The sequence below is a fragment of the Suricata suricatta genome, chromosome 5 (assembly GCF_006229205.1).
Source record: "Suricata suricatta isolate VVHF042 chromosome 5, meerkat_22Aug2017_6uvM2_HiC, whole genome shotgun sequence".
NCBI classification, from domain to species: domain Eukaryota; kingdom Metazoa; phylum Chordata; class Mammalia; order Carnivora; family Herpestidae; genus Suricata; species Suricata suricatta.
The window spans coordinates 45829703-45856648 of NC_043704.1; the positions used below are offsets into that span (position 1 = coordinate 45829703).

General features: G+C 38.9%; 1 protein-coding gene across 1 annotated transcript in view; it reads right to left on the minus strand.

The window, feature by feature from the left end:
• Positions 1-26946, minus strand: part of GABRR3 (gamma-aminobutyric acid type A receptor rho3 subunit) — a 47899-nt gene that overhangs the window by 14508 nt on the left and 6445 nt on the right. Inside the window, exons 2-7 of the mRNA XM_029940692.1 lie at positions 22545-22657; positions 16034-16101; positions 13417-13640; positions 8442-8524; positions 7254-7394; positions 221-373 (exon numbers count right to left, since the gene is read on the minus strand). Of these exons, the coding sequence (XP_029796552.1) occupies positions 221-373; positions 7254-7394; positions 8442-8524; positions 13417-13640; positions 16034-16101; positions 22545-22657 (782 nt within the window). The remainder of the gene's footprint in view (positions 1-220; positions 374-7253; positions 7395-8441; positions 8525-13416; positions 13641-16033; positions 16102-22544; positions 22658-26946) is intronic.

Sequence of the window (26946 nt, forward strand, 5' to 3'; positions counted from 1 at the left end):
TGGTCGGCTGGTGCAGGCTTCATATGGACTGTCTCAGTTTCCAAGGGTCCAATTACAGTTTGTCCCTGAGGCTCTGGAGATCGAAGTAATAACCCGAGTGCAAGTCTCTACCTACCCCTACTGAACCAGCACTCTTCTCCTCTCTACTTGTCACAACCTTTTATTTACCTTCATTGAACTTTCTATGATAGTATTTCACAAAGATGCAGAAAATACTTACCCAGGGAAACTCTTGCTGGAACAGCTCTTCGGTCAATCCAAAATGAACCCCATGAAAGCATTACCATCAACATAGCTGGGAAATAGGTTTGTAACATGAAGAAGAAGATATGCCTCCTTAGCACAAAATTGATGAAAAGCCTATTGTACCAACCTATAACAAAAAGCCAGAGTTTTCCTTAGAACAGGCTTCTACATGAGAACATCACACTTCGTGAAATGACCCACTTCTTTAAACTCTAAGCTCTTAGGGAACATGGAACTGAACACACTCACCCTTGTCTACCCAGTGCGAGGACAGCGCCTGGATGTGGCATTCCATCAGTGTTTGCTGAATTAAGTGGCCTGCAGTCTGTTTAATTATGTGATTCAAAGATTCCCCTTAAATTTCATAGCTGCTGTTCAGGAATGGATTTTATTTTGTGGAATGGCCTTTAAAGACCTTTCTCCAAAATATATTGTGTTCACATCATTTCTGCAAGGGAGCCAGGCTTCACTACATGACTAATAACTGCATGCAATAGCTAATAAACCATTTATTAGCTATAACAAGTGAAAGAGATCATTTTGTCTGAAGGAAAAGGTTCACAGTCGCTACTGAGTCATTGGATTCCAAGTTGGAACCCAGACAGTGAAGGACTCAGAAAGGGAATGGGTGACAGGAATACCTGTAAACTGTCTGTATTATTTCAAAGTCTGGTGGGTACCATTAATTTATGTATAATAAACCTACAGAAAAATAAATGATGATGTTTCTCTGCTTCTGGTTGGAATTATATAACTCATGTTGGTAATATTAATTCATGCTGATGAGAAGTAACGATTGATTAATTCATGCTTATCAGAAGTAATGATTGTGTTCATATCCACACAATTTTCACACTGGCTGCAAGGAAGTTTAAAGCCAAAATACAAGGACCATTAGGTTAAAAATTATAAAACAAAGTCATAAGTATTGCAAAGTTAGTAGTAATTCTTAGGAAACTCAAGATGGCAAACTTATTAGCTAGAACAGGTCAATATTTAGGGATTTAGCTTAAAACATATACCTAACAAACCCACCCTGAATTGGCTGACTTTCCTTCTATTACTCTCTTCTCAGTTTTGTGCTAATGACCCTTCTTGTCACCACCTGTTCTGAAGTTCACTCTCATCATCAGTTGATATCAAATAATTTCACTAGCAAGGATAATAATAGATACATTCCATAGTGCATTCTCAATTCATACTATACATTATTGTTTAAGCTACGCACTGTCTTGTATCACCCATGCCTCAGCCCCACTGATCACTGTCTGCAGTTGAGAGTTTAAATATAGCTGTGGAGTGGAATAGCAGTCTCTCTGATGTTACAGCTTCATACAATTATTTTGAGATTAAAACGGATGAGGAGAAGCTGTGAAAGAACTTCGTAGACATTCTTAGGGTATGTGGTTTTAGCTATGACTTAAATTTTGGTAACATGGTTCTTTCTTTACTTGTAATTTTCTGAAGAATAAATTTGTTTTTGGCAGCCAAGCAGGAGAAATGCTGCTATGTGGTGTGGCTCTTCAGGGCAGGGGAGACTAGAGGCAGTATTGCGGTTGAAGCTGTCGGCCAGCAAGAGCTCCCTCCACCACCAGGAAATGTGGTGCTGCCTTGGAAAGATGGTGGAACTCTCATTCTGCGTGGTGTCATAAAGAGACTGACTCCACTTCTGATACTTGACTCCTCATAGCTCCCAAACCCCACTGGTCCTTCTCCTTCTGTCTCACGTCTGGGCAAGCTAATAAGAAAGCTGGGTGCTCCCTATTTTGGCACCCATGGAAAGTTCAAACCATGCAAGGAGCCCTCCCCTCAGCCTCACCCTCTAACCACCATAACACCCTCAGCCAGTTACCCTTCCCTGTTTTCTCGGGCCATTTTCAGACCTACTTGGGAGCCTACCCTGCTCTCTCTAGAAAACTTCATTATGTGTGTAATGAATCTCTTCATGCCATTTTGCTATGTGTGTGGCATCATCAGTTTCGATGTCTGAACCACATTCTGGATGGAAGGGTCCATCAGCCTCCATCAGACTGCCGCACAGTAGAAAGAAGGGGAGTTTGTAAAAGAAGAGGGCTGAAGAATTGGCAGCCAGAAAAATGGAAGAGAGGGGAAGCGATGGAGGAGCCAGTCCTAAGACAAGGTTCAAGAAAAGTTTTACACCTGGAAACTGCCACCTTTAGTGGGTGGTTGATGTTAAAGGCCTCAATCTGTGTCGAAAGGATCAAGATGATTATGAAAAGAGTGATGATGATAGCTACTACCTAATATTTACCAATTACTTATCATTTGACAGAAAGTATTCCAAGTTACTTATGGCAGACTGTATTATAAATTATTTAAGCGTATTAAATCATGTATCCTCACAACCCTCTGAGGTAGAGAGTGCTACAAAAGTAACTTAAAGATGACCTTGAGGCTTAGAGAGATAAGGTAACTGGCCCACATTTCTAGTGAGCAGTAGAGCCAGGATTTGAACTCATGAGGTCCGTCTCCAAAACTTATACTTTAAGCCATGGTATTCTGCTGCAATAAAGAATAATTGACAATACAGTCTTTAGGAGCAGGAGTCTGTTTCCTTCAAAAATCTACAGCGCATCATTGTGAGGGACACTGAAAGGTATGAGGGGGCAGATGCACTCACTTGCTTGTCACTATTGCCAGGGAGTGGTGAAGACAGAGTCAAGGGAAAAAATTGGGGACCTGATGGCTCAGCTATCAAATAGAAAGTGAAGTTGCACAATGCTAACTATTCTTCTGGTTCTCCAAACCAGAGCAGCAAGTACAGTTTTTTTTTGTCTAACTGATTTGGCACTGCCAGTTATGTTATAATGATAGGAATGAAGGCAAAATAAATATGAAAAATTATTTTTGATGAAACTAAAATGTTTAAACAGGATACTAATCTGAGAAAAACACTTGAGTTTAGTTCTCGGGAGACCGCATTTAATAATTCGTGGATAATGTGAGGCAGAACTATCACATGCTTGTAAGCTAAAATAAATCTCTAAATGCTGATCTTTCTGAAGCCTAAGAATGGTTGAATAAACCCAGATATGATTAATAACTTGATATTTGACTAAAACTTCCAAAATGCTTTCCTCTTATAGATTTATAGTCTTAGAGCCCACTTTAATGTTTCTCAATAAAAAGGTATACATTATAAAAAAATTTAAAATATAGAAGTGTTGGGGGGCGCCTGGGTGGCTCAGTTGGTTGAGCGTCTGACTTCACCTCAGGTCACGATCTCACGGTTCTGGAGTTCGAGCCCTACATCGGGCTCTGTGCTAATAGCATGGAACCTGGAGCTTACTTCAGATTCTGTGACTCCATCTGTAGCTCTCCCTCACTCATAGTCTATCTCTCTCTCTCAAAAACAAACATTAATAAAATTTTTTTTAATACGAAAGTGTTGGGGCACCTGACTGGCTCAGTCAGTACAGAACGCAATTCTGGATCTAAGGGTTGTAAGCTTGAGCCCCTGCCATGTTGGGTATAGAGACTGCTTAAAAATAAAATCTTCAGGGGCGCCTGGGTGGCTCAGCTGGTTAAGCGTCCGGCTTCGGCTCAGGTCATGATCTCAGTTTGTGGATTGGAGCCACGCGTCGGGCTCTGTGCTGGCAGCTCAGAGCCTGGAGCCTGTCTTTAAATTCTGTGTCTCCCTCTCTCTCTGACCCTCCCCTGCTCATGCTCTCTCTCTCTCTCTCTCAAAAATAAATAAAACATTAAAAAATTAAAAAAAGAAAATAAAATCTTTAAAAAATATAGAAGTGTTGAAATAAAATTGAAGATATTTCCAGTTTATACTCAATTCTCTGAAATATCAATTGTTGATCCTTCTAAAACACCATATGTATAAATCCTTCTTAAAATATGGGATTATATATATTCTTCTATAATATGATTAAATTTTTTAAAATTTATTATGGATAATTATCTCTTATGCTATACAAACCATGTATATTTAAACCTAATTTTTTTCATTTTTCTTAGAAATCAAAATGTTTTTTCCTTAAAAATGTAATCACACTGTAATGTTAAGAATTTTTAGTGGGTTTGAAACACTTAATAGCATATTTCTGAGCAGGAAGGTTTTCAATATAAGTATTTTGTCTGCCTCTAGACAGAGTCTAAAACACGACTAGAAGAAGAAAAATAAACTAGTGTTGGAACTGCCTGATTGGGCTTAAAGTCTGGCAAGCACAAATAAAAAGACAGCAAGGCCAATGGAATGGCATATAGATGAAAAATTTGGAAATCAAATTTAACCTTTCCTTTTTAGAGGGTAGTTGGGTGTATATTAATGGATACTTGGGCTTCAAAATCTGAAGAAATGTCATTGCTATGATCATATATGTAGCAGATATTCTGTGCAGGGAACAATACTCTTATATTTCTATGCTTCATATATACCTCACTTTTAAAATGCTTATTTATTTTTGAGAGACAGAGCACAAGTGGGGGAGGGGCAGAGAGAGAGGGAGACACAAAACCTGAAGCAGGCTCCAGCCTCTGAGCTGTCAGCACAGAGCCTGATACAGGGATGGAACCCATGAACCATAAGATCATGACCTGAGCCAAAGTCGACACCCAACCGACTGAGCCACCAGGCACTCCATGACATTTTAATAGCTTCAGTCATTGCAAAGACCTATTCACAATTTATCATGTGCCAAAGGTATTTCATCATAACAACAGGAAAATGAAAACAGTTATAAATTATACTTTGACATGTATCATTGTCCATTGCATGCACTCCTTTGTTTAAGTATTAATTAAGTTTAGGACTAAGAGCATTAAAAACCCTGATAAAAACATACTTATACAGTTGACCCTCAGACAATGTAGGGGTTTGGGGTGCTGTCCCTGGTGCAGTGGAAAATCTGCATGTAACTTTCTAGTGCCCCCAAACCTAACTACTAACAGCCTTCTGCTGTCTGTAAGCCTCACTATAATGGCACAGTGGAGTAAGACATATTTGGTATGTTATCTGTATTATACACTGTATTCTTACAATAAAGTAAGATGGAGAAAATAAAATGTTAAAAAATCATAAGGGAGAGAAAATACATGTGTAGTACCTTAATGTATGTACTGAAAAAATTTATATGTAAGTGGACTGTGCAGTTCAAACTTGTTCAAGAAACAACAGTATTTACTTATGCAGAGTAAGACAGGAAGACAGAGAAAAGAAAAAAAGAAGAAAATATATAAAAATAATAACATAGTTTATCTCTATGATGTTGGATTACAAAGCCTTTTTCTTTAAACTTCTCTGAATTTTTTCAAGTTATCTTCCATTTACTCATTTGTTCAACAATTACCTATAGAGCATCTAGTATGTGCCAAGGATATACCAATGATCAAAACAAATAATATGTATTACCTATATAATTAGAAAAGGCCATAGGCATTATTACAGTTAATAGCATTACCTGCTGAATCTTGAGCAATGCAGACAAATAATGAAGTGAAATAGAGCATTTCTTCTGGATCTAAATAGCCAAATAGCCATTGGTTCTAGGAAAGTCCCTCAGCTTCTCTGTGATATACATTTTGATTTCTCTTTTAATGATTCAGGTTTTTATTTTTTTTCAATGTTTATTTATTTATTTTTGAGAGAAAGAATGCTAGCACAGGAGAAGGGGAGGGGCAAAGAGAGAGGAGACAGAATCTGAATAGGCTCCATGCTGTCAGCACAGAACCCAACGTGGGGCTCGAACTCATGAACGGTGAGATCATGATCTGAGCCAAACTCTGAGGCTTAACCTACTGAGCCACCCGGGCCCTCCAATGATTCAGGCTTTTAGATAACAACTTGTTAACTCCTCTCTGGAGTCTAAGGCCAGTGTAGAGCACCCTCCAGGGAGAAACGTCAGTAGGTAAAAGGATTCTAGGCTTTCGGGGCCACATGTATTTTCTAGCCTACGCACGGCTTAAAAAATCTAAAATGGCATTTCATATGGATTCTTCCTGAAATGACCTAGAATGCTAATAATCAGGAAAGAGGAAGCTACTTCTAACTTTAATCAACATATAATTTTTAAGTGGGATCACATAATTTAAAAAGTGCCTTGGATACATGTTGCCAAATGAAACACATATCTGTCATGGTAAAGAATATACAATATAGGCCCAATATTGAATAGGTTTTCTATTCTGAGCAAAGATGCCCTTTCCTGACTGATTCCTTCAGCGATACTTACTGCGTGCGTGTGCTGCTGCAGTGAGCACAGCGATATTTATTATCTATCATGTGCCATGCCCACTCCAGATGCTGGGGAATAAGCGGTGAACAAGGCAGACAGATTTCTTGCACTCTTTCTAGTCAAGCACTCAGACAATAAAGCAGTCAAACAGAGATATATTTCAGGAAGGGCTAAGTGCTGTGAAGACAAATACAGACAGGGAATTGAGAAGAAGGAGGCCTAGTTTAGACAGGGTGGTTAAGAAAGCACTCTCTGAGGAGGTGATATTTGAACAACACCTGAACGACAGGAAGGAGCTGGTCATGAGAAAGCTGGGGAAAAGCACTGTAGACAGAGGGAGGAAAAGGCCGAAACAGAAGCCGTGCAGATAGAAAGAGGCAGGTGTGTCTGAGGACAGGGTGGGGGTGTGGGATGTGGTGGAGGGGGGTGACTGTAAGGGGTGAGGTCACAGGTAGATCATGTAGGCCTTACAGGCCATTTGAGAACCTTGAATTTTGTCGTAAGTGTGGTAGAAAACCCCTGGAGGGTGTCAAGCAGGAAAGAATTGTGGTCTTTATGTCCTCGAAAAGCACTCCGCTATATTAAGAGTAGACTGCAGAGGCCAGGGGTAGAAGCAAGTCATTTACGTAGAGGTGAGTACGTGAGGAGGAGAGCAGTTGTGGACTGGAGTGGAGGAGGCTGCCTCTAAAGGAGGGAGGAGGCTACTGGCCAAACGGGACACGTGTGTGAATTCAGGTCTCTTCACATGTTTCACAGCGGTAGGCGTAAGTGCTGACAACCTATCCCCATAAAACAGTGCACCTGTGCTGCTGTAGAAAGCGAATCCGCTGGATGCACTGAACTCCTCAACGAAGAACTGAGACAGGGTGATGTGTTCGTCAGTATTTAAGGACTTGTTCCCGTGTTTCCAGTACAGCATCAGATCCTCTTCGGTGTAGGCATCTAAGACAAGAGAGTATTTTCCTGTCATTGGCTCTTGTGAGTTCCATGAGGTCTACAACCATGTTTTATACAGTTCTGTATCCCCAGTGACTGGTCCAATGACATGTATATACTGGGTACTGAAAAATATGTTTGTCAACAGACTGATAATGCCCACACCTACCAACAGGAAAAATCATCTCCAAAACTTAGATCCTAACGACTGGCATAATGTGGAGGCTTTTCTGGTGCCCTCATGAGGACTCAAAACTCTCCAAGTAGCTGCTCCTGTACCTGGGTGCACTGAGTGATGTCGTAGCTCTGCCTGTCCCCATCTCAGGCCCGACCCCAGGTCCTCTGGCCCCGTTGGTTTCGTGGCTCTCTTGCATGAAATTCCAAAATGAGCTGTGCTCATAAAGAATTTTCTTCTGAAATCAACTAGCATTATAGAAAGTTTCTAATGGATTTGGGGATACTAGCATTATAGAAAGTTTCTAATGGATTTGGGGAGGAATATCCACTAAAATCCCCAACACTTTTGCCACATTATGAAAAACTGAAGTCATCGTTTAAGATGTATCAAAAACAGCTGATGGATCAAAGGGATTGACAAGGAATTGGCTTGGATGCTCTCTGACAGGCTTTGATCAGAGAGTCTATGTCCAGAGCTGCATTTTTCTGGGGAACCCAAGTACATTCAATGGAAGACTGTGACTTGAATGGGAATGTGAATTCCGGAGCTTTCCTAATTTGGAATGTGTATCAGTTTATACAGTTAATAGCATATAGAATAGCATATGCCTTTTTAGGGGAGCTTTTCCCTTTATAACCATTGTGAAAACTGCAGAATATATAATTACGAAAATATTCTTTCCCTGGGTGTTCTCTTTTGACAGGCAATCTGCCATCATCCTTAGTTTTTTTTTTTTTAATGTAATTTTTTCAACAAATATATTTACGTTATATCAATATTTTTAAATGCTTGTTAAGAACATGCTTATTTACATGTAAGTAGGTGATGGTATGTTCAGATCATGAGTACTCACTCCATCAGTAAGTGGGACTTACAGCTTTCCAGTTCAAGGGAACAGTTTTGAGTGTCAAGAGGAAACCTGCTGAAGTCCATAAAGCACATGGCCGAAACAGTTATCCTGGTGAAGGAAAGAGAAAACAAAAACTGCAGATCATTTAACTGTATGGCTGAATAAATATACAGTATTGAAGCTCCCTTACTGTTTGTTGGTTTTGTGTGCCTTTCAAGAATAATGCAAAACAGGGGCACCTGGGTGGCTCAGTCGGTTGAGCATCTGACATTGGCTCAGGTCATGATCTCATGGTTCATGAGTTGGAGCCTCACTTCAGGCTCTCTGTGGTCAGCACAGCGCTTGCTTCAGATCTTCTGTCCTGCCCTCTCTCTCTCTCTCTGCCTCCCCCATTCACACTCTCTCTCAAAATTAAATAAACATTAAAAAAAGAATAATGCAAAACAGACATTACTATCCTCTATCAAAATAATGTATAAAGAAAAAAACTCAGGAAGGTGGGTGTCTGCTCTAACAATTGATTCTAATCTCATAATTTCCTAGTCAGCTCCCTCTATATTTTTTGGCTCTTATATCTTTTAGAAAAACATGCTTCAGAGGGAGAAGACTTTAAAAATTTATTTTAATATTTATTTATTTTTGAGAGACAGAAAGAGAGCGCACACGCACATGCACGCACATGAGTGGGAGAGGGGCACAGAGAGAGGGAGACAGAATCCAAAGCCGGCTCCAGGCTCTGAGCTGTCAGCAAAGAGCCCCAGGCGGGGCTGGAACTCACAGAACAGCAAGATCATGACCTGAGCCGAAGTCAGATGCTTAACTGACTGAGCCACTCAGGCACCCACAGGGGGAGAAGATGTGTAAATGGACTTAAATATCTTCTGCTTTTTGGAAGATCCAAACTTAGTTTCTAGTCATAAACACTGGGATAGTGGTGATAAAAACCTATGGGTAAAGGTTTCTCTCACAAAGCAAGTTTGCCTGAGAAAATTCTCTTTCCAGGAGTGAGGAGAAAGCCTGGAGCATTTTTAGTTATAGATTTATGTGCACAATGCATAATTCAGGTACCATTAAGCCTTGCATACTGATGAGGACTGTTTTTTCAAATTTTATATCCTCCTAGGTTTTTTTGGCTTTAGGCAAAGGCTGCTATACTATGATCCTGCCTCAGAGTAGAAACTCTGGTACCCACAACAGCAGATCAGAGGTTTATAAAAGGCCCCTGAGCAAGTCTGCAAAAAACACAAAGGCAACAGCTGCTTCTACCCATGGTGCTCCAAGTCAATCAGAGAAGTAGAACAATTTTATCTTCCATGGGTTGGATTCTATTGACAACAGTCATGCAGCAAAATGCCAAGCCAGGGAGGTATCTGGATGACTTTGTATCACAAAACATACTCATTTTGACATATTCCTGGTACAGATGACTTTTGAACAATGCAGGGTTAGGGATGCCAATCTCTGTTAGTTGAAAATCCTATATAACTTTCGACTCCTCCAAAATTTAACTACTAACAGCCTACTATAAACAGCAAACCTTACCAACAAAGTAGTTAACACGTATTTTGTATATGTATTTTACACCGTATTCTTACAGTAAAGTTAGCTAGAAAAAAGAAAATGTTATTAAAAAAATCATAAGAGAAAATACATTCACAGTACTGTACTGTATTTATCGAAAAAATCCACATATCAGTAGATGTGTACAGTGCAAACCCATGTTGTTCAAGTGTACTTTGAAGCGGGAAGGGATCTCTGAAATCTCTGGGTCTACCTTCTTCATAGTGTACACGTGAATAAATTAACAACCAAAGTGGTTAGGTGAGTGGTGGTAGAGAAAAAATTACTCATGACACTTGTTAAAGAACAGTAAGGAAGATTGTATTTAGGGGGACTACTATAATTTGGTTTATTAACAAGGGACTCAAGTCCAAATATAACAAGGAAAAGCAGGAATTAATAGTCAGGGAGTAGGGTGGGGGGCAGTGGATGGGAAACTACTCAGAGGAAACATCAGATTTGAGGGGTGGATGATTCTGGCTAAAAGGACCAAACAGGATTCTTGCTGAAGGCAAGCCAGGGTGAGCTGACATCACTTATGGGTGGTGCAAGATGAAGAATATGATCAGATTTGGAGGGTGGTCAGATACCGAGGTTGGAGGATTCTGGCTAAATTGACTTAGAGATAAACATGGAAGCTCAAAAGTCAGAGTCTAGGTGAGAAGAAAGTTCAGAGGAGCCCTTGCGCAGTTTGGTCCAAGAGAGAATCTCTCTATCAGTATATGTCAGGTGTCAGAACCAAGCCAGGAACCAGGTAACCCGGCTCCGGGCTTGGATGGCTCTGCTGTCAACTGGAATAGCTGTGTGGACAACAATTTTGAGTCCTCTTGTGTTTGGGGATTCCCCAAGACCACCCTCAGGTTCCATGATTCGTTAGGACTCACAGGACTCATCAAAGCTGTTCCACTGACAGTTATGGTTTATTGCATTGAAAGGACACAGATTGAAATCAGCAATGGAAAGGCACAGAGGGCAGGGTCCAGGAGGGACCAGGAGCAAGTCTCCAGCTGTCCTGTCTAGTGGAGTTATGTGGGCAGCGCTACTGTCCTAAAGTATTAACTGAAAGTTGGTCACATAGGTCTTGCTGACCTCGGTCTTCAGCCCCTCCAGGGGTCAGGCTGATACTGGGTAGCGCAAAGCCTCCTCCATAAATTGCATTGTTAGTGTAGACTTTTTGGTGTGGCCCAAGGCCTCAGGGGAAACAAAGATCCTCTTGTCAGGCAGGATAGTTCAGGGGCTTAGAGGTCATCTCCCAGGAGCCAGAAATCATTCTTTGTAATATTCAGGGTACAGACAACGTACTAAATTAATTCTTTCATTAAAAAAATTAATTTTGAAAAGTTAAAAGCTTTAAAAAGTTGGTTTCTTGGCCAGATGCTGCCATTCTGCTTCTGATTCCTGGTCAGGCCTGACTCTAGTACTTATCAGAGTCCCATGTGACACTTAACTTAAATTTTCCATTGGAAGTGGAGCACCTGGGTGGCTCAGTGGGTAAAGCATTGGACTCCTGATTTCCACTCAGGTTATGATCTCATGATTTGGTTCATGAGATCAAGCCCTGTGTCAGGCTCCGCGCTGACAGCACTGAGCCTGCTTGGGTCCTTTCTCCCTCTCTCTGCACCCCCTCCCGCTCTCATATGCTCTCTCTCAAAATAAACAAACATTTAAAAAAATTCTATTGAAAGTGGTACTTTCCTTTTCGTTGCATTTTTATTTTTTAAAATAGTGATTTATTTTGAGAGAGACCACGTGCAAGCACGAGTGGGGGAGGGGCAGAGAGAGAGGAAGAGAGAGAATCCCAAGCAGGCCCCACACCCAGCATGGAGTCCAATGCAGGGCTTGATCCCAGGACCATAAGATCATGACCTGAGCTGAAATTAAGAGTTGAGGGCTTAACAGACTGGGAGGTGCCCTCCTTTCATTGCATTTTTAAAAACATTGACAGCAATATGGCAATAGCACCTTTACACTAAAGTGAGCAAGGTGTAGAACAAAAAGAATCTATTAATTTTCTATTACCACTGTAAAAAATTATCACAAACTTGGTGGCTTAAAACAATAGGAATTTATTCTTCCACAGTTCTGGAGGACAGAAGTCTGAAATTAGTTTCACTGCCTTGAAATCAAGGTGTCAGAAAGGCCCTGTTTCCTCCAGAGGCTCTGGGGGAGAATTCATTCCTTGTCGCTTCCAGCTTCTGGCAGCAGCTGGCATTCCTGCACTAATGACTCCATCACTCTGCGCTCTGTCTGAATGGTCACACTGTCTTCTAGCCTTTGTGTGTCAGATCTTACTCTACCTTCCTCTAACAATGATGCTTACGGTTGATTGCATTTAGGTCCCAACCAACTGATCTAAGATAATTTTCCTATCTCAAGATCCTTAATCATATCTGCAAAAATCCTTTTCCTTTCCTTTCCTTATTTTTTCTTTTCTTTCTTTCTTTCTTTCTTTCTTTCTTTCTTTCTTTCTTTCTTTTTTTTTTTTTTTGCCAAATAAGGTAACTTCTGCATGTTTCTAGAACTAGGACATGGATAGCTTTTAGAGAGCCATTTTTTTCCCCCACAGTCTTACTATAGAATTTTTTTCGGAATTTTTAAGACATAAAAAATTGAACTACTTGGATTCACTACACATTTTTAGAATTACCAATAATAAGCCATCAGTATGTACAGGATTCATTAGGCTAAAAGAAGCTATGATGCATTAAAGATGGAGGGGTGTTATAGCATAATGTCAGAAGAAATGTTTTTATGTTTTTATTTTTTTAACATTCATTTTTTTGACAGAAGGGGAGAGACAGCACAGGTCGGAAAGGGGCAGAGAGAAGAGTGAGACACAATCCTAAGGAGGCTCCAGCCTCTGATCTGTCACCACAGAGCCCAATGTGGGGCTTGAACCCACAAACAGCAAGATCATAACCTGAACTGCAGTCGGTCAGATGTTCAACTGACTGAGCCCCCCAGGTGCCCCAGAAAAAATGTTTTGAGTTAAAAAATGAAAAGGAAGTGAACAAATTAGCAGTAATTTGAATGATGACTATACCTTCTTGTGAAAAAATGAACAAGATAATTAAGAAAATTAGTCATTCCAAGATTCTAAGACTGTTTGGTAGTGTGCAGTTAGTGAAGAAGAAAAGCCATTTTGTGTAACTATAAAACTGTGAGCCAGGCTTTTGGGGATTTCCATAATTCATCTCTATTCTGTCCCATCTTCTTTTCTATCATTCTCCAACAATACACTGTATAGGTAGAGTTAGAGAAAACTATTCTTTAAAATCTGGAAGTTAGAACAAAGAAAAATATTTTCTGCTTGTGTCTTAGTCTTCAGCGTGACTAAATAGACAGTAATATTGTGAGCGGAGTCTGGAGTGAGAGCCACCAGCGTTTGTGTAGACAGACCTGGCACAGAGAAGCCAAAGCCGGTCCACAGCCCTCCTTACCTGAGACTGAAAAGCACATTTCCATCAGGGTCTACACGCAGCATGATGTTCTCCACAGTTGTGTCATGGATGAAGGATCTTTTAGAATGGACAAAAAATATGTCAGGCACCCAAATCTTTTTGATCAACTTATGATCAAAGGTCATGCTTTTGTTTGTTGTGCTAGGAAAGGAGAGCCTCTCATCTTTCCAGTAATGTCTGAGATAAAAAGTCATTGTAAAGTCCTATGCAGAGAGAAACAGACAAGTCAAAGCCAGTAGGAATATAGTTCAGGACGACCAATCTATATCATTAGTTCCAGACTGATTGTCATGGATGTTAGTGACCTATACAGTGAATAATATATATTGTATTTTCTGGTAGATTTAGGATAAATCCAGTGAGCTTGAGTTGCAGAACCTCTCCTTCACGTGGAGTCTGGTGAATGTTGAGTTTCTGGGACCCACGGAGAATTCAAATTGGGGAAGGGAAGCCAGGCTATAACGGGGAAACATTTCTATGTAAGCACCTGTAAATCACCTAAAGAGATCTCAGAAGAAAAGGACTTGAATCCACATGGCCCAATATTTTATTTTGACTTATTTCAGTGAAAATAAATATTCACGTTTATAATATATCCATAAATTTATATTGCCTTTGTTAAAGAACAAAACTACAGCCCCACAAAACTACAGTCCCCCATTTGAGTAACCTACAGTCCCACAAAAACAGACACAGTATTTATTAGAGCTATTAGTGGAAAATGTGCTATCAGGGATCCTGAGATGGAGATAATGATTTTCTTCAGCTTGAGAGACAGAAAGAATACCAAGAAATGGTGGTTCTCAAATTCTAGTGTGCAAAAGACTTGCCTATGAATTTTTAAAATGGCCTATTCCCCAGAAGCTAATACCAGCCTGGCTCAGAGAACTGAATTGTTAGTGTATAACCCAATTGTAAAGAGATAAGGATGGGGGGGTGATATATTAACATTATTTTAACAGAAAAAAATGTGGTTAGTCAACACTTTGAGCTTTGTTTGGCTCTTAGATACTATGTTTAATATTTTGTTTGTTTGAACAGAAACTCGCCTAGCTACATCCAAGTCACTGAGTGGATAATGATGATGTGTTCCACCTTTCACCTTACTGTCATTTATTTCCCAGCAACACTCAGATTATTCTTGAACTAGTTACATGTGATAGAACTTTGACATTTATTATATAGGCAAAAACCAAATCTCAGCAAACTACAAATAGGTCACCAATTAATGATGAACTAGTTTGTTTGTTTTTTGGTTCAGAACAGAGGTACATTGTATTACTGCTCTTGGTTAGTGTGGGAGCATCAGCCACGTGTGATTTTGTATTAGGGTGAGGGCAAATAAATAGAATGATTCACTCATTCCCATAACACTGCTCTATAGGGAGTTATGTGGGTTACTGCATGGCTTGCTTTAGTAAGCACATATTTTTAACTAGGTGCTCAGTCTGTTCTGAAGGTCACTGGGCAGACACAGAGCCTAGGAAGTGACGTTGGCACATGTCAGTGATACATCAGCACTACCACTAGAGGGCACTATCATGAGAAAGCAGGCTGAAGGGCGTGTTGAGAGGAGAGAGGGGTGAAACTCCAAGGAATTGAAAGTGAATTCAGGGTAGGACAAGTGAATGACAGAGTGGGAAGACGATAAATGAGAAGCAAAAGAAGCTGACGCTGGATGTCACTGATAATTTAGAAAGCATTTTCGTACTGGGCATGGAGAACCCAGCCCAGTTTTAGCTGATACTGAGTACCAGATGGGACCTTATTCAGGTTTTAGGGGCTGAAGGTAAAGACAATGAGAGTTTTAGATGCAGACGGGGTCCTTCAGGGATAATTTAGAGATTATGCCGGGGAAGTGGAACTGAATGCTTGCCCCTGGAGTACAATGGGCTCAAGAAAATGTCAGTAAAAGCAGATTTTGGTCAGGTAAGAGCCAAACCTTTCTAAACAAGGCACTTTTGAGTAGTGAGTACTATCTGTGCTATTGCCTTGGGAGTAGGGTCATTAAAATGAAGGAAGTTTCATACTGAACTGAAATAAATATTGAATTTGTTAATGATAAGGACTAGAAGAACACTACTTAAAGATTGAAACAAGATATAACATGTCATAAAAAATTTTGTTTAAACTTGTTGGAATTTTTATATATCCTATAATTTTTCATTCAGATAAATTTGATTGGCAATAACTAACTGGAGGAATCACTATAAATAAAAATATTAAGTATATGTATAAAACGATTATTTGATTTTCCAACATAATTGATTTTTATTTTCCAGAACTGGCTTCCTTAAGAGATTCCCTATCTTGTTCTCTTTCCTTTCTTCTTTTTTTTTTTTTAGTACATCTTCATTCTTTTTACATTTTATCTTTAATTGTGGTATTTGCATATTATAAAAAATAATATATAAAATTTAAATTCAGGCAGAAAAAGTGAATAGAGAGAGCAAAGCAACTTCAACTTTATGAAGCAAAGTAGGAAAAATATATAATAGTAGCATACATTATTAAAATAGTTTATTAAAATACCAGCAATTTTGATACTATTCTCTAAGCTTCCAGGGAAAGACCAATATCTTGTGGAGAAACTTACCATGTTTACCTCTGAAATGCTGTCAATGCTTTCAATTTGGACATCTATACCCACCGGTACTGGAGACCCTTCAGAAAGAAGAATGAATGATATACCCAGAAATCATTAAAATTATTTTGGAAACATTCAAAGCAGAGAGAGATCAATGTTGCAAATTAAAAACAAATTTCTCCATTATTTATTGATGTATTATTATACAGTCAATTATCATAAAAGGGCACATGTATAAATAAATGTTATTTCAATAATTATTATACATTTTCTTATGAACAACTCAATATTTTCCTTCTTATAGCATACTTAGAGTATAGATATAGTGTTTTCATTTTTTAGTTTTGTTTTGGCTAGTTGTGATTTAAAAAGGAACAATGTTTCAAAAATATGTCCCAGAATATGTGTAGAATTATGTGTTCTCTATGGTAAGGGTCGTATTTTATAGTAAGGGAGGAGAGCAGTCATGGAGTTCATGACTGAAAAATGTGGGAGCCTTTTCTCTCTTACCAAAAACTCAGCCTCTCACCTGGGCTGTGCATGGCAGGCTAGAGGAATGCAGACGACGGTACTGTGCTAGGCAGGATGCCACACACTCACAGACGCCCCTTTGCAGAACATCAGTAACACAACTTGCAGTTCTGATGAAGCAAACATCCTTAGAAGTGTGTTTGAGGGATGCCTGGATGGCTCAGTCAGTTAACCCTCTGACTGCTGATTTTGTCTCAGGTCATGATCTCATGGTTTGTGAGTTTAAGCCCTTCACTGGGCTCCATGCTGACAGTGCCCAGCCTGCTTGGGATTCTCTCTCTCCCTGTCTCTCTGCCTGCCCGCCCCCCTCTCTCTCCCTCTCTCCCTCTCAAAATACATAAATAAACTTAAAAAAAGAAAGAAATATGTTTGAGAAAATGTATTGAAAGTCAGCACTGGAGAAATCTCAGACAGACAAGCGCTGAGATGTGTTTGTAGTTGGGTCTCAGAGAACCAGGTTTTGATCAATTCTTAATTAAATTTTATCATCTCTATATAATTCTGAGTATTAAAAAATGCTTTCAACTATTTTTGAAAAAATAGAAATCTTGCCTAGATGGATCCCAGGTGGCTGTTTTAGTCAAGATTCTGAGAATGAGAAGGGTCAGGCTAGCAAACTTCCTTACTGAGGCTAATTAATGTCTGGATGTGCTATATGTGACATACATGCGCATACAATTTAACAAAGCACCTAATTATTGTGTTTTAAGTGTGCAACACATTATAAAACAAGACATGCCTCATCGGTCCCTCTCCACCATGAATCCTGTCAGTAATTGGCTGAGACACCCACCCTTTACTCATACAGATTCTCTTTATGTTGCATAACGTACCCTCACAGCGTCCCTTACTCATGGAGGCTCCAGCTGGGCGGGTCTTGGGCCTGTCACTGAAGTGTATTCCCACTCCAGCTTCAGAACATCTTACTCGCATCCTAATCACCAATGACTTCCTGCCATATTGGATCAATGACCTTCTACAACATTAGTTATGACAATTGTATTTAAAAATTGTTCAATGATAATTATAATTATGCATTAACTTGGGGACTATCCAGTTTTACTCTATTACTTATTGAATTTAGCTCTGGGGCTTTTGTTGTGTTTACTCTTTTTCTTTAATTAATATAGATATCAAAACAAAAATTCATGGCTTTTGAGGATGGCTTCAAGATGAGTACATCTTTTCCACTAACTCCAACACTCCAAGGGACTGAAAGGCTTGGCGAGAACTTAGAGAGAGGTCAACATTCTGGTGTTAGAGTCACAGACTAGAGTTTGAACCTAGCTTGACCACTCGTGTGATCGAGGGTAAGTAACATTTCTAAGCTTAGTTTCCTCACCTATAAACTCTCACCTTGGAGACTTATTTGAAGACTAGAAATAATACGCAGTTAGTAAACTTAATTGGTGCTCACTAAATGGCACTAAATAAATGCTATCACTACTGCAATTCAGCAAAAATGTGAGCCTGCTCCTAGGAATGCTGGTATTCCCAATACTACATTCAAACATTCAGATAATCTGTCCACTCCTGGCTAGAAAATGACACAGTGCTTCGCATAGAGCACTTATTTTATGACAAAACCTGAGAATAATTTGCATTGTGACTTGTAAGAAGACCCCCGTTGCTAATCACTATTTCTGCAAGGCTAGGGCAGTCTAATGAAGCCACCACACAAGGACATATTTGTGCCACTGCTGGATGTGCGACAGACCCTCAGGGTTGTTGGAAGGCTGGTCTGAGAGTGGGGTAAAAATATGGCTTGTCCATTAGGAATGGACTCCTGGAAACATTCTAGATTACTTTTTTCCTTCCTTTCAATTTATTCTATTCTTGTAGGGATGAGCTCTTCCATTTTGAGAAAAGTGTTTGCCCTCAGATGCCATCTGACCTCATTTTTAGCTCCTCTGAACTCCATGCCCAAGTGTACCTTCCTCTGGGGTCTGGGAATCTACACATTCCTGAGGACAGTCTGGAGAGCGAGGGGCAGGTAAAGGCAAGATACAGAATCACGATTGTGGAGATATATATAAATCCCAAATATTCTTCTTACACATAAGGAGTGAGTCTCAGAGAAAGGGTGGTAATAAAGCAAATATATTACAAATCATAGAGTTTCTGGCCATAAACCTGAGCTAAAGCCAAACTTCTGTAAATCTGTTAATTTCTCTGAGTCTTAGTTTGCTTATCTGTAAAATAGTGGGAATAATCATATGGTACTTACCTTATAGCATCGCTGTGAGACTAAGCAAAACCATGCATGTCAAGATCTCAGCCTAACCCTATTCAAATATCTTAACCAACTTATTCAGCCCCTACTGGATCAGTCATACATATAATAACATGAATAATAATTTCAAAAATACATTAATTAATTCTAAATATAAAGCATTTGAAATACAGTAAAAATAAATAAACATTAACCTTTATCATGTGTTGATTTCCCAGGATCATTGTCTAGTAGCATACACATTTATAATCTTTTTTTTTAGTACATAAAGATAGGTCATAAGTCTATTTTTATGTGTGCTGAGTTAAGAGTTAAATAAGTTATACATCGTATGCAGATAGTGCATTTAAAATACATTATACAATATTTTATCCCTTATTATTATTACAGCCATTTGTTAGGTAGATGGAACCAATGTAAGCTGCAATTGACATATAACCTAACTCACTTGGAGATTAAATTAGAGAGCTTGCCTGAAACCTAAAGCTAGTTAATGCAGGAATCCGGCCAGGTCCCTCTGGCTCCCAGTCTAGTCCTCTTGTTTGACAAGCATAGATTTTACAAGCGGCTTTCACAACCCTAGCTTTTGACTTGACTCAGTAGCCAGTATCTAGATGCTAAATTGATTTCACTTTAAAGAACCAAAGAAATCATCATTTCTAAGTCTGAAACAAAAAAGCCCTTAGTGATGAGAAATGTAAAGGGTAGGGAAAACATAAAGAAAATGAGCTGCAATTTACAACCCAAGTTAAACAAAAGGCTCCCCTAAATTTATATCCTCCTGTTTCCACATAATGAGTCAATTAATCTTCTAATGCTTTATAAAAGTAAAAAACACTGCAGTAGCAGCTGGTTTTAATGTTAAAGCTAATTAGGAAAACACATTAAGGCAAGAGAAGTGCTGAAGTTACATTTAGCTCAAGAGGAAAGAAGTATGTGCGTGTGTTTATGTTATGGACAAGTATAAAGAAAGAGAAGATAAATTCGAGCTTGTCATTTATATCCTGCAGCCTGATTTCCCCCAGGAAGGCAGCCTTGAGAGAACAGAGAAATGGGTCGCCGGTAGGAAGAGGCTGTTCTGACCAAGACAAGAGAAGGCTAAGGACTGTATTTCACAAAGGTACCGGAGTGACACTTCTGACTGGATTTATGGATTTTTCTGCCTGAACTGACTGAACACATAAGACATTTGGACACCAGAGCGCCGGTTCATGATTGTCAGAAAAATTTTTTCATCGTGGGATGATTTGCCACCTGCCACTAAGTAGCACGTTTCAATTGCATTTTTAATAACCCCACAAAGTAGCCTCAGGACAAAAAAAAAAAGCATTAAGAAAAAGCATTCTGACTCAAAATTAAAACTTAACATGTATCTCTAACAGATCAAAGGAAGTGGAAATTTAATGGAGTTAACTGAAGTGGAATTTCAATTCTATGGTTTTGTTGGGGACGGGGGTGATATATGGGAGGGACAATGAAGGGTTAAGTGTTTTAAGGTAAGAACAGAGGGTCCTCATTGGTAATCTACAGCTGTGCTTCTCAAATTGCAAAGTGTGCTCAAATCAGCTGGGGATCTTATTAAAATATAGATTTTGATTCAGAAAACCTGAGCATGGGGCCTGAGCTTATGCATTTCTAACTAACTCCCAGGTGATTCTGCTACTGGTTCTTGAACCATTTTGAGCATAAAGCTTTCTAGGGTGTGTGTTTCAAGGTTCAAATAAAAGTTTTCTCTCAATCTTTCTGGCTTTCAATGACCCAAAATAGACTCATAGAAACCCTTTTTTCTAAGATAGGAATTCATTTAATTGAAGAACCTAAACTGACAGGAATTAGGGCAGCGTTTTGAATTGTTGTTGAAGAACATACATCATTTTGGGGTTCGAAATGCTTTTCCGGAATCGCCAGTTCCAGGCCATTCCTGTGCGACGGGCGCCCTCTAGTGGCTGAAACGGCCCACAGCAGGACAAATTTCTTTTCATAACATTTTCTCCAACTAAATAGTGGTGGGGAGAATTTACAAGCTTTGTATAGAATCATGGAGACCAAGGTAGAGAATAATGCATGATAGTTGTAGAGTATATTATCCAAAGTTTGGGCAAACTTTGGTTGGGGGCAAAGAATCGGTCTGTTGGGAATGGAAATTGAGGGCTCAGGCATCTTTAAGGAGAATTCCAGTAAGGAGACACAATTGAGGAGCAATGATGTGAAGAAAACAAGATAAAGAAGCAGCTCTGGAAGTAAAATACGGACACATCTTACCTAATTAATTTTGAGCCTTCTAAAATCTTAAATTAAGTTCAGTAAGTGTGAGAAACGCTCTGGAAAAGCCAAAAATGAAACTCACCAAGATTTACTCTGATGCTGATAATCCAATCCAACAATTATCAAGTGTGATTCTCAGACCGTCATCAGTAATTTATTAGAAATGCAAGTTGTTGGCCCAGGTGTAGGGAATTAAAACCTGGGGGGGGGGGTGGGGCTCAGTAATCTGCCCTGTAAAAGCCCCCAGGTGGCTTTGGTGCTTGCTAATGTTCTAGTCAAGACTCTAATAAATCAAAGCTAGACCCTTAGAATTGCAACCCGATGGATTCCATGAAATTAAACAACCACAAACACCCTTTCACATAACAACTACCTGACATGCTGTTTTATTTTACCTGCCAACAAGTGAGTTCTCTGAGGTACCAACAAGCTTCCCTTGGTCATAACCACAATATAGTGAGGGTCACGTTTCCCCTACTCCATATAGAAAATTAAAGTATTAATTATTTTTGAAAAAGCTGCGTCTGTCCTACAGCTGAGGGCTCCTGCCTTCTCAGTCTCACATTCACTTCTGTCACATCCATACTTCCAGTATTCTGAAAAGTTGTCAGCTCAGGAATGGTAGGAGTGGTGATTTTAGGTCAATGATAGAAGAGTCAGAATGGATTTAACAGTAAGACAGAGTTCAGATTAACCACTTGATTTTGCCACCTCCTGTGTGTCTCTGGAAAACTTGGTACACTCTGTGATGCAACTGTATGCTCACTAAACAATCTGAGGGGAGGAAAGACGTTGTTCCAAGTATGTCCTTACATGGCCTACTTCTGTCTTCTTTATTGGCCCTTGCATCTTGGTTTTCCCACATACTGCTTTTTTCTCCATGGCGTAGAGCAAATCTCCTAACCTCTCTACACATCAGTCTCCACACTGGAATATTACGGATCGTGATAGTGCCTGCTTCTTAGGAGGGTAGAATAAGCTGGTGCATTAACAGGCTCAGCCCAGTGCCTGGCCCTCCAACATTCTCACCAACTTCAGTTGCTGGAAGTGATGAAGAGAGAAACCTTCTGAACAGAGTTGTTCCCTAGGGAGCCGTGGCGTTCGGTGTGTTAGTCCTTCCACTGAAGCCAGGCATTCCAGGTTATTAGGTTGTTCAATGAGATTTTGTGAATACCACTACATAATACAATTCACAGGGTTTAGTTGAAAGAGTAAGTCGCCGTATAGGCAGTATATAGCCATTCACTATTTATTGAACACACATTATTTACAACTAGTAAGTAGCATGAATATTTACTAAAGATATTTATCTTCTTTTTGGTTAATTTAAAAGTTATTGATTGTTTTCATTCAAGAGAATATCATTGTAAACATTTTTTAAAAAATAGACAGTCTCTAATTGTGTTTTGATCTTAACTGCTTCACATTTTCAGCTTTATTTTGACAGTGCGATGGATTGTGACATAGGAGTTTTGTAAAGATAACACTCACCTCCAAATCCAGGTCTCATTGCAAAATCATGGTCCTGTATATGAAGAAGTTGCTCGTATTTCAGGAGCCATGCTTTGGTACTGTCATTTTTCCTCATTCTGGTTTCATGTTTGCTGTCACTCCAAAGGGGGAAAAATACTTTTAAGATACATATAATTTTGATTTGGGGTATTTTGATTTAGGTTAGCCTTCTGGGTATTTTGATTTAGGTTAGCTTTCTGTATTCAACATGGTATCCTCTGAAATACATACATAGAAGCTCATTTTCTCAGCCTACATTACACTTAGACAAAGATCTGCCAACATTTACTCTTTATTATATAAGGGTGGGGCAGGTCAGGGAGCCCAACATTTGGAGCAACTTACATAACATAGTTTGGATGTAAGGCACTATTACACAATGTAGGCAATATTTCTTGGAATATGGTTTTTAGACCAGGAAAACCTTATCACTACCACCTTACATCCATGCACCCCACCTCAGATCACCTACACCAAAGCCAGAGGAAACAGTGCCTAGGAATCTGCATTAAACATGTTACCTAAGTGTTTCCTGGAGTCACTAAAGTCAGAGTACTTATGCAACAAAACAGAAACAGAACAACTGCAGAGTTGTAAACTGATGAAAATATTTTACAAAGACAAAATGAGGAGAAAGTATGGTTACCAGTTGAGATTTGAGTAGAATGTCTGCAGTGGGGTCTAGAACCCGAGGAATGGCAATGGGAGTGGAGAAGAATCCAAAGGAAAAACGGATGGATTTGACAATTGATTGGACTTGATGTCTGGTCCAGTCGTGAAATAGGTGGAGTCGGTTTTCACCTGCAGTTACCCCTGATGTAGACACAGTGGGGCGTGGCCTCTCAGGTCCTCCCAGAGTCTGATCTGGGAGCTGTTCTGTTACTCCCTGGGTCTGTGACCTTGGGAAAGTCGCTGGATCTCCCTGACTCATTCTCTGCCCTGTGATACACACTTCCCGGTGATTTGCTACGTGTGTAGGCAGAATGTCTGTGGAAGCCCAGCTCTTCTGTAATGAGAGCAGCCCTCTTGTTCTGGGTGCTAGAGACTTCGCTCAGCTCCTTCCAGAGAAACGTGCCTGCCGTCCTCACTGTCCTCATCAGCTGTAGCAGCGATAACACCACCAGGCACTGAAGTGGCTCCTAAGTGAATTCTAGTTACTCTAGTTACTCTGAATTCCTGATATGCTTTTGCATTAATAACTGTCTTCTCCAGAAAAGAGATGTGAACTTTAACAGAAGACTTGTGGATGCAACTTCTTAGCTTAATAAAGTGACTTTGATGGTGAGAATTTCACATCATAAAGCAGCGGATTCAAGAAATATGTCCAGGCTTATGGGTGCCTATCACCATCCAGTATGGTTTTTGAATAGGGAAGTTTCTGGTTGAGACCCTCAGAAGTTTATGTACATATTTTTGCCATTAAGAGAAATGGGGAAGTTGGAAGAAGAACTCTGTCTCGGGTAGAAGACAATGAGTTTGATTTTAAACTCAAGTCATTATTTCCTACAAATAATTGAACATATAGAACTAGTTCTTCCAAGAACCTCAAATTAAGTAGAACATTTCTTTTAAGGAGCTAGAGTGAACTATTTATTGAAAAAGTAATAGTAGCTAATTTGTTTATTAGTTGCCTATTATGTTCAAGGTCTCATGCCAGGATGTTTTGTAAATATTAAATATTACTTTCTTTGGCATGCATCTGAATCACTGGCTTGCTGGGACCCATGCCCAGAGCTTCTGATTCAAGAGGCTGGGGTATGAGAGACTGCATTTCTAACAGTTTCTTAGGAGAACCACTGGTCTGGAAATAGTAGACATTTAATAAAAGCTAGCTAATTGTTATCATTTTAGGAAAAATCAAATGTAACTTTGGGTGAAAACTCATGAAATACAATACAATAAAATGGTTGTCACTCATGTCTTTTTGAAAGCATACATTTTTCAGAAGCATCGTGAGACTGAAAAGGATAAATCTTAATTAAGAATCCCAAGAACACTGAACACAGAGCCTGTATGAAGTACACTCTCAGCAGGTAGCGAAAGCACACACACCTGTTCTTATCCTGAGGGCTCTTCTGATGTGCATCGCCCATACTTATTTATTTTTTACTTTATTTATACCTCATCTATTTTGCCCAAAGGATTATGTGGCTTCCATACCATCTGAAAGAATTTTGAAAGTCTATGTACTCATTCACACATTTAGTAGATGTCAACAATTTTCTCACTATAAAATTTAAAATTACTTAAATATTGAAAACTTAAAAGAAAACTCATATCCTTCCACTTAATGTATTCAATGAATCTTAATACCCACATTATGCATTTTAAAATACATGAATAAACTCCCCTTTAAAAACAAGAAATTTTATATTACTCCTTGTTTTCTTTGAACTTGTATGTCCATTTTATTTCCTTTGTAGAATTGTATCACCTCACCATATTTCTTTGCAAGGATATAAGTATACACATTAACTATTGTGTATTATGTATACACATTAGCATCTATGACTGTTGCAACTGGGCCAAAACATAACTCATATAAATGTTGATACTTATTAAAATTTTATTGGCAGTGGATTTCTTAATGAAGTGATTATACATTTTCCCCAAATGCATCATGTTTATGGATATTACTCATTGCTAGGATGAAATAAATTCTAGCATTATTCTATCATAGCATAAATTCTATTCCTATTCTTAATTTTGTAGATGAAAATATTTAAAAACTTTCACATACATAAAATTTGAAGAAATTTTGTTTCAGCATTGCTTTAGCAATGTAACTTGATTATTTAAATTCTTTCTTACTTACTTTCCAAAATTCACATTGGGGTCTATCATTAGTAATTATTTCTAATGACTTGTAACCAGACAAATTAATTAGGTTCTTCCTTTAATTTTGTTGAAAGCAAAGAAAATAAACATACCTAGTCTGGAAGACAATGTGTTATTTAAACTAGAGTCATCCACTGCTTCCACAACAATATTTATAATCCTCTCTTTTTACCTAGGAGGATTTTATACACTGAGGCAACACGTAAAGTGATATTCAGGAAGAGGGAGATGTCTGCCTTAATTCTGCTAAATGAAATACAGCAATAATTTAATTGAAGGAATGCTATAAAGGAGACTTAAGACATGCTTTCAGGTACATCGATTCTAAGAAAGAGGTCAAAGGACGTCAAAGATCCAGAAATTGATCGTTTTAAAACTATCTGAGGCCACCTGCTGTTATAGGTCAACTTATGAAATGTAGTAGGCCAACTTATAAGATATCAGAGAGTTTACTGGATATAGGTTAGGTTTAAGCTCCCATTCTGGTGAATAATTAAAGATTGGGCAATCTGGAAAGACCCTAAGAATGTAACTCGATAAGGAGCATTGTAACCTGAAGTTTAACTTGTTTTTCAAGATTCTGTTAAGTAACCCCAGCCTTCTCCTAAGACCTGGCTGAAGCAAAGTCCACAGGTGAAAGTCACCTGGTCACTGTCTCTCGCAGTATCTTGGCGTCTAACTATGACTCGTCATTCTAAAGGGATAAAGAACCTTAAAATGATAGGTTCCCGTCAAAACTAATGTCTGTGTGTTACAATGTAATTGGCTACAAGGAACGCTGTGAATTGTAATTGGTTACCTAAGTGATGACATATTCTGTCTATATAATCTCACTGCCCCCTTTGTTTGGGGCCATTTTCTGCTCCGTAACACCAGGGAGATCAGGTTTGGCCCGGCTGTAATAAAAACATGCGGCTGTGAATAAAATTATGCTTCACTTCTATTCTCTACTCGGCACTGGTGGTCTTTTCGTAATCACCCCACAACAATGCCCCTCTGAGAGCTTGAATGTACTGAGGGGTATATTATACTTCAGGAGTATAGGTGTCCTAGCTTGAAGACCCTGGCTTATGCAACAGAAAAGAGATATATGTAAAGGTTAATAAAGTGAAAGCTGAAATAGAACAAAGGCAAGAGAAGTAAATATGCTTAATAAGGGGATATTCAATATATGATGGAACATCAGACTTAGCTCAGAGTTTTCTGGTATAATTTTATATATATATATATATATATATATATATAAATCTTAAACCACTTTGTGTCTTCTGCCCTCTTCCCTCTTCTAGAAAAAAAATAGCTTCATTTTTAGTAGCTACTGAAAGAAAGCTTTTGGATAACTTTTTAGATGGCCTTCTAAAAGGCTGAATCCTGATGAGATAAAGCAAAGAAATCTCAATTCATGGAAGAGTCTTACATGAGCATTCTTAATCTTTGTCTTTTCCCACAAACAATAACAAACATTGTTTACAAAATAGTAGGTGTATGTCTTGGTAACAGTTAACATTAAAAAATTTTTTTTAATGTTTATTTATTATTGAGA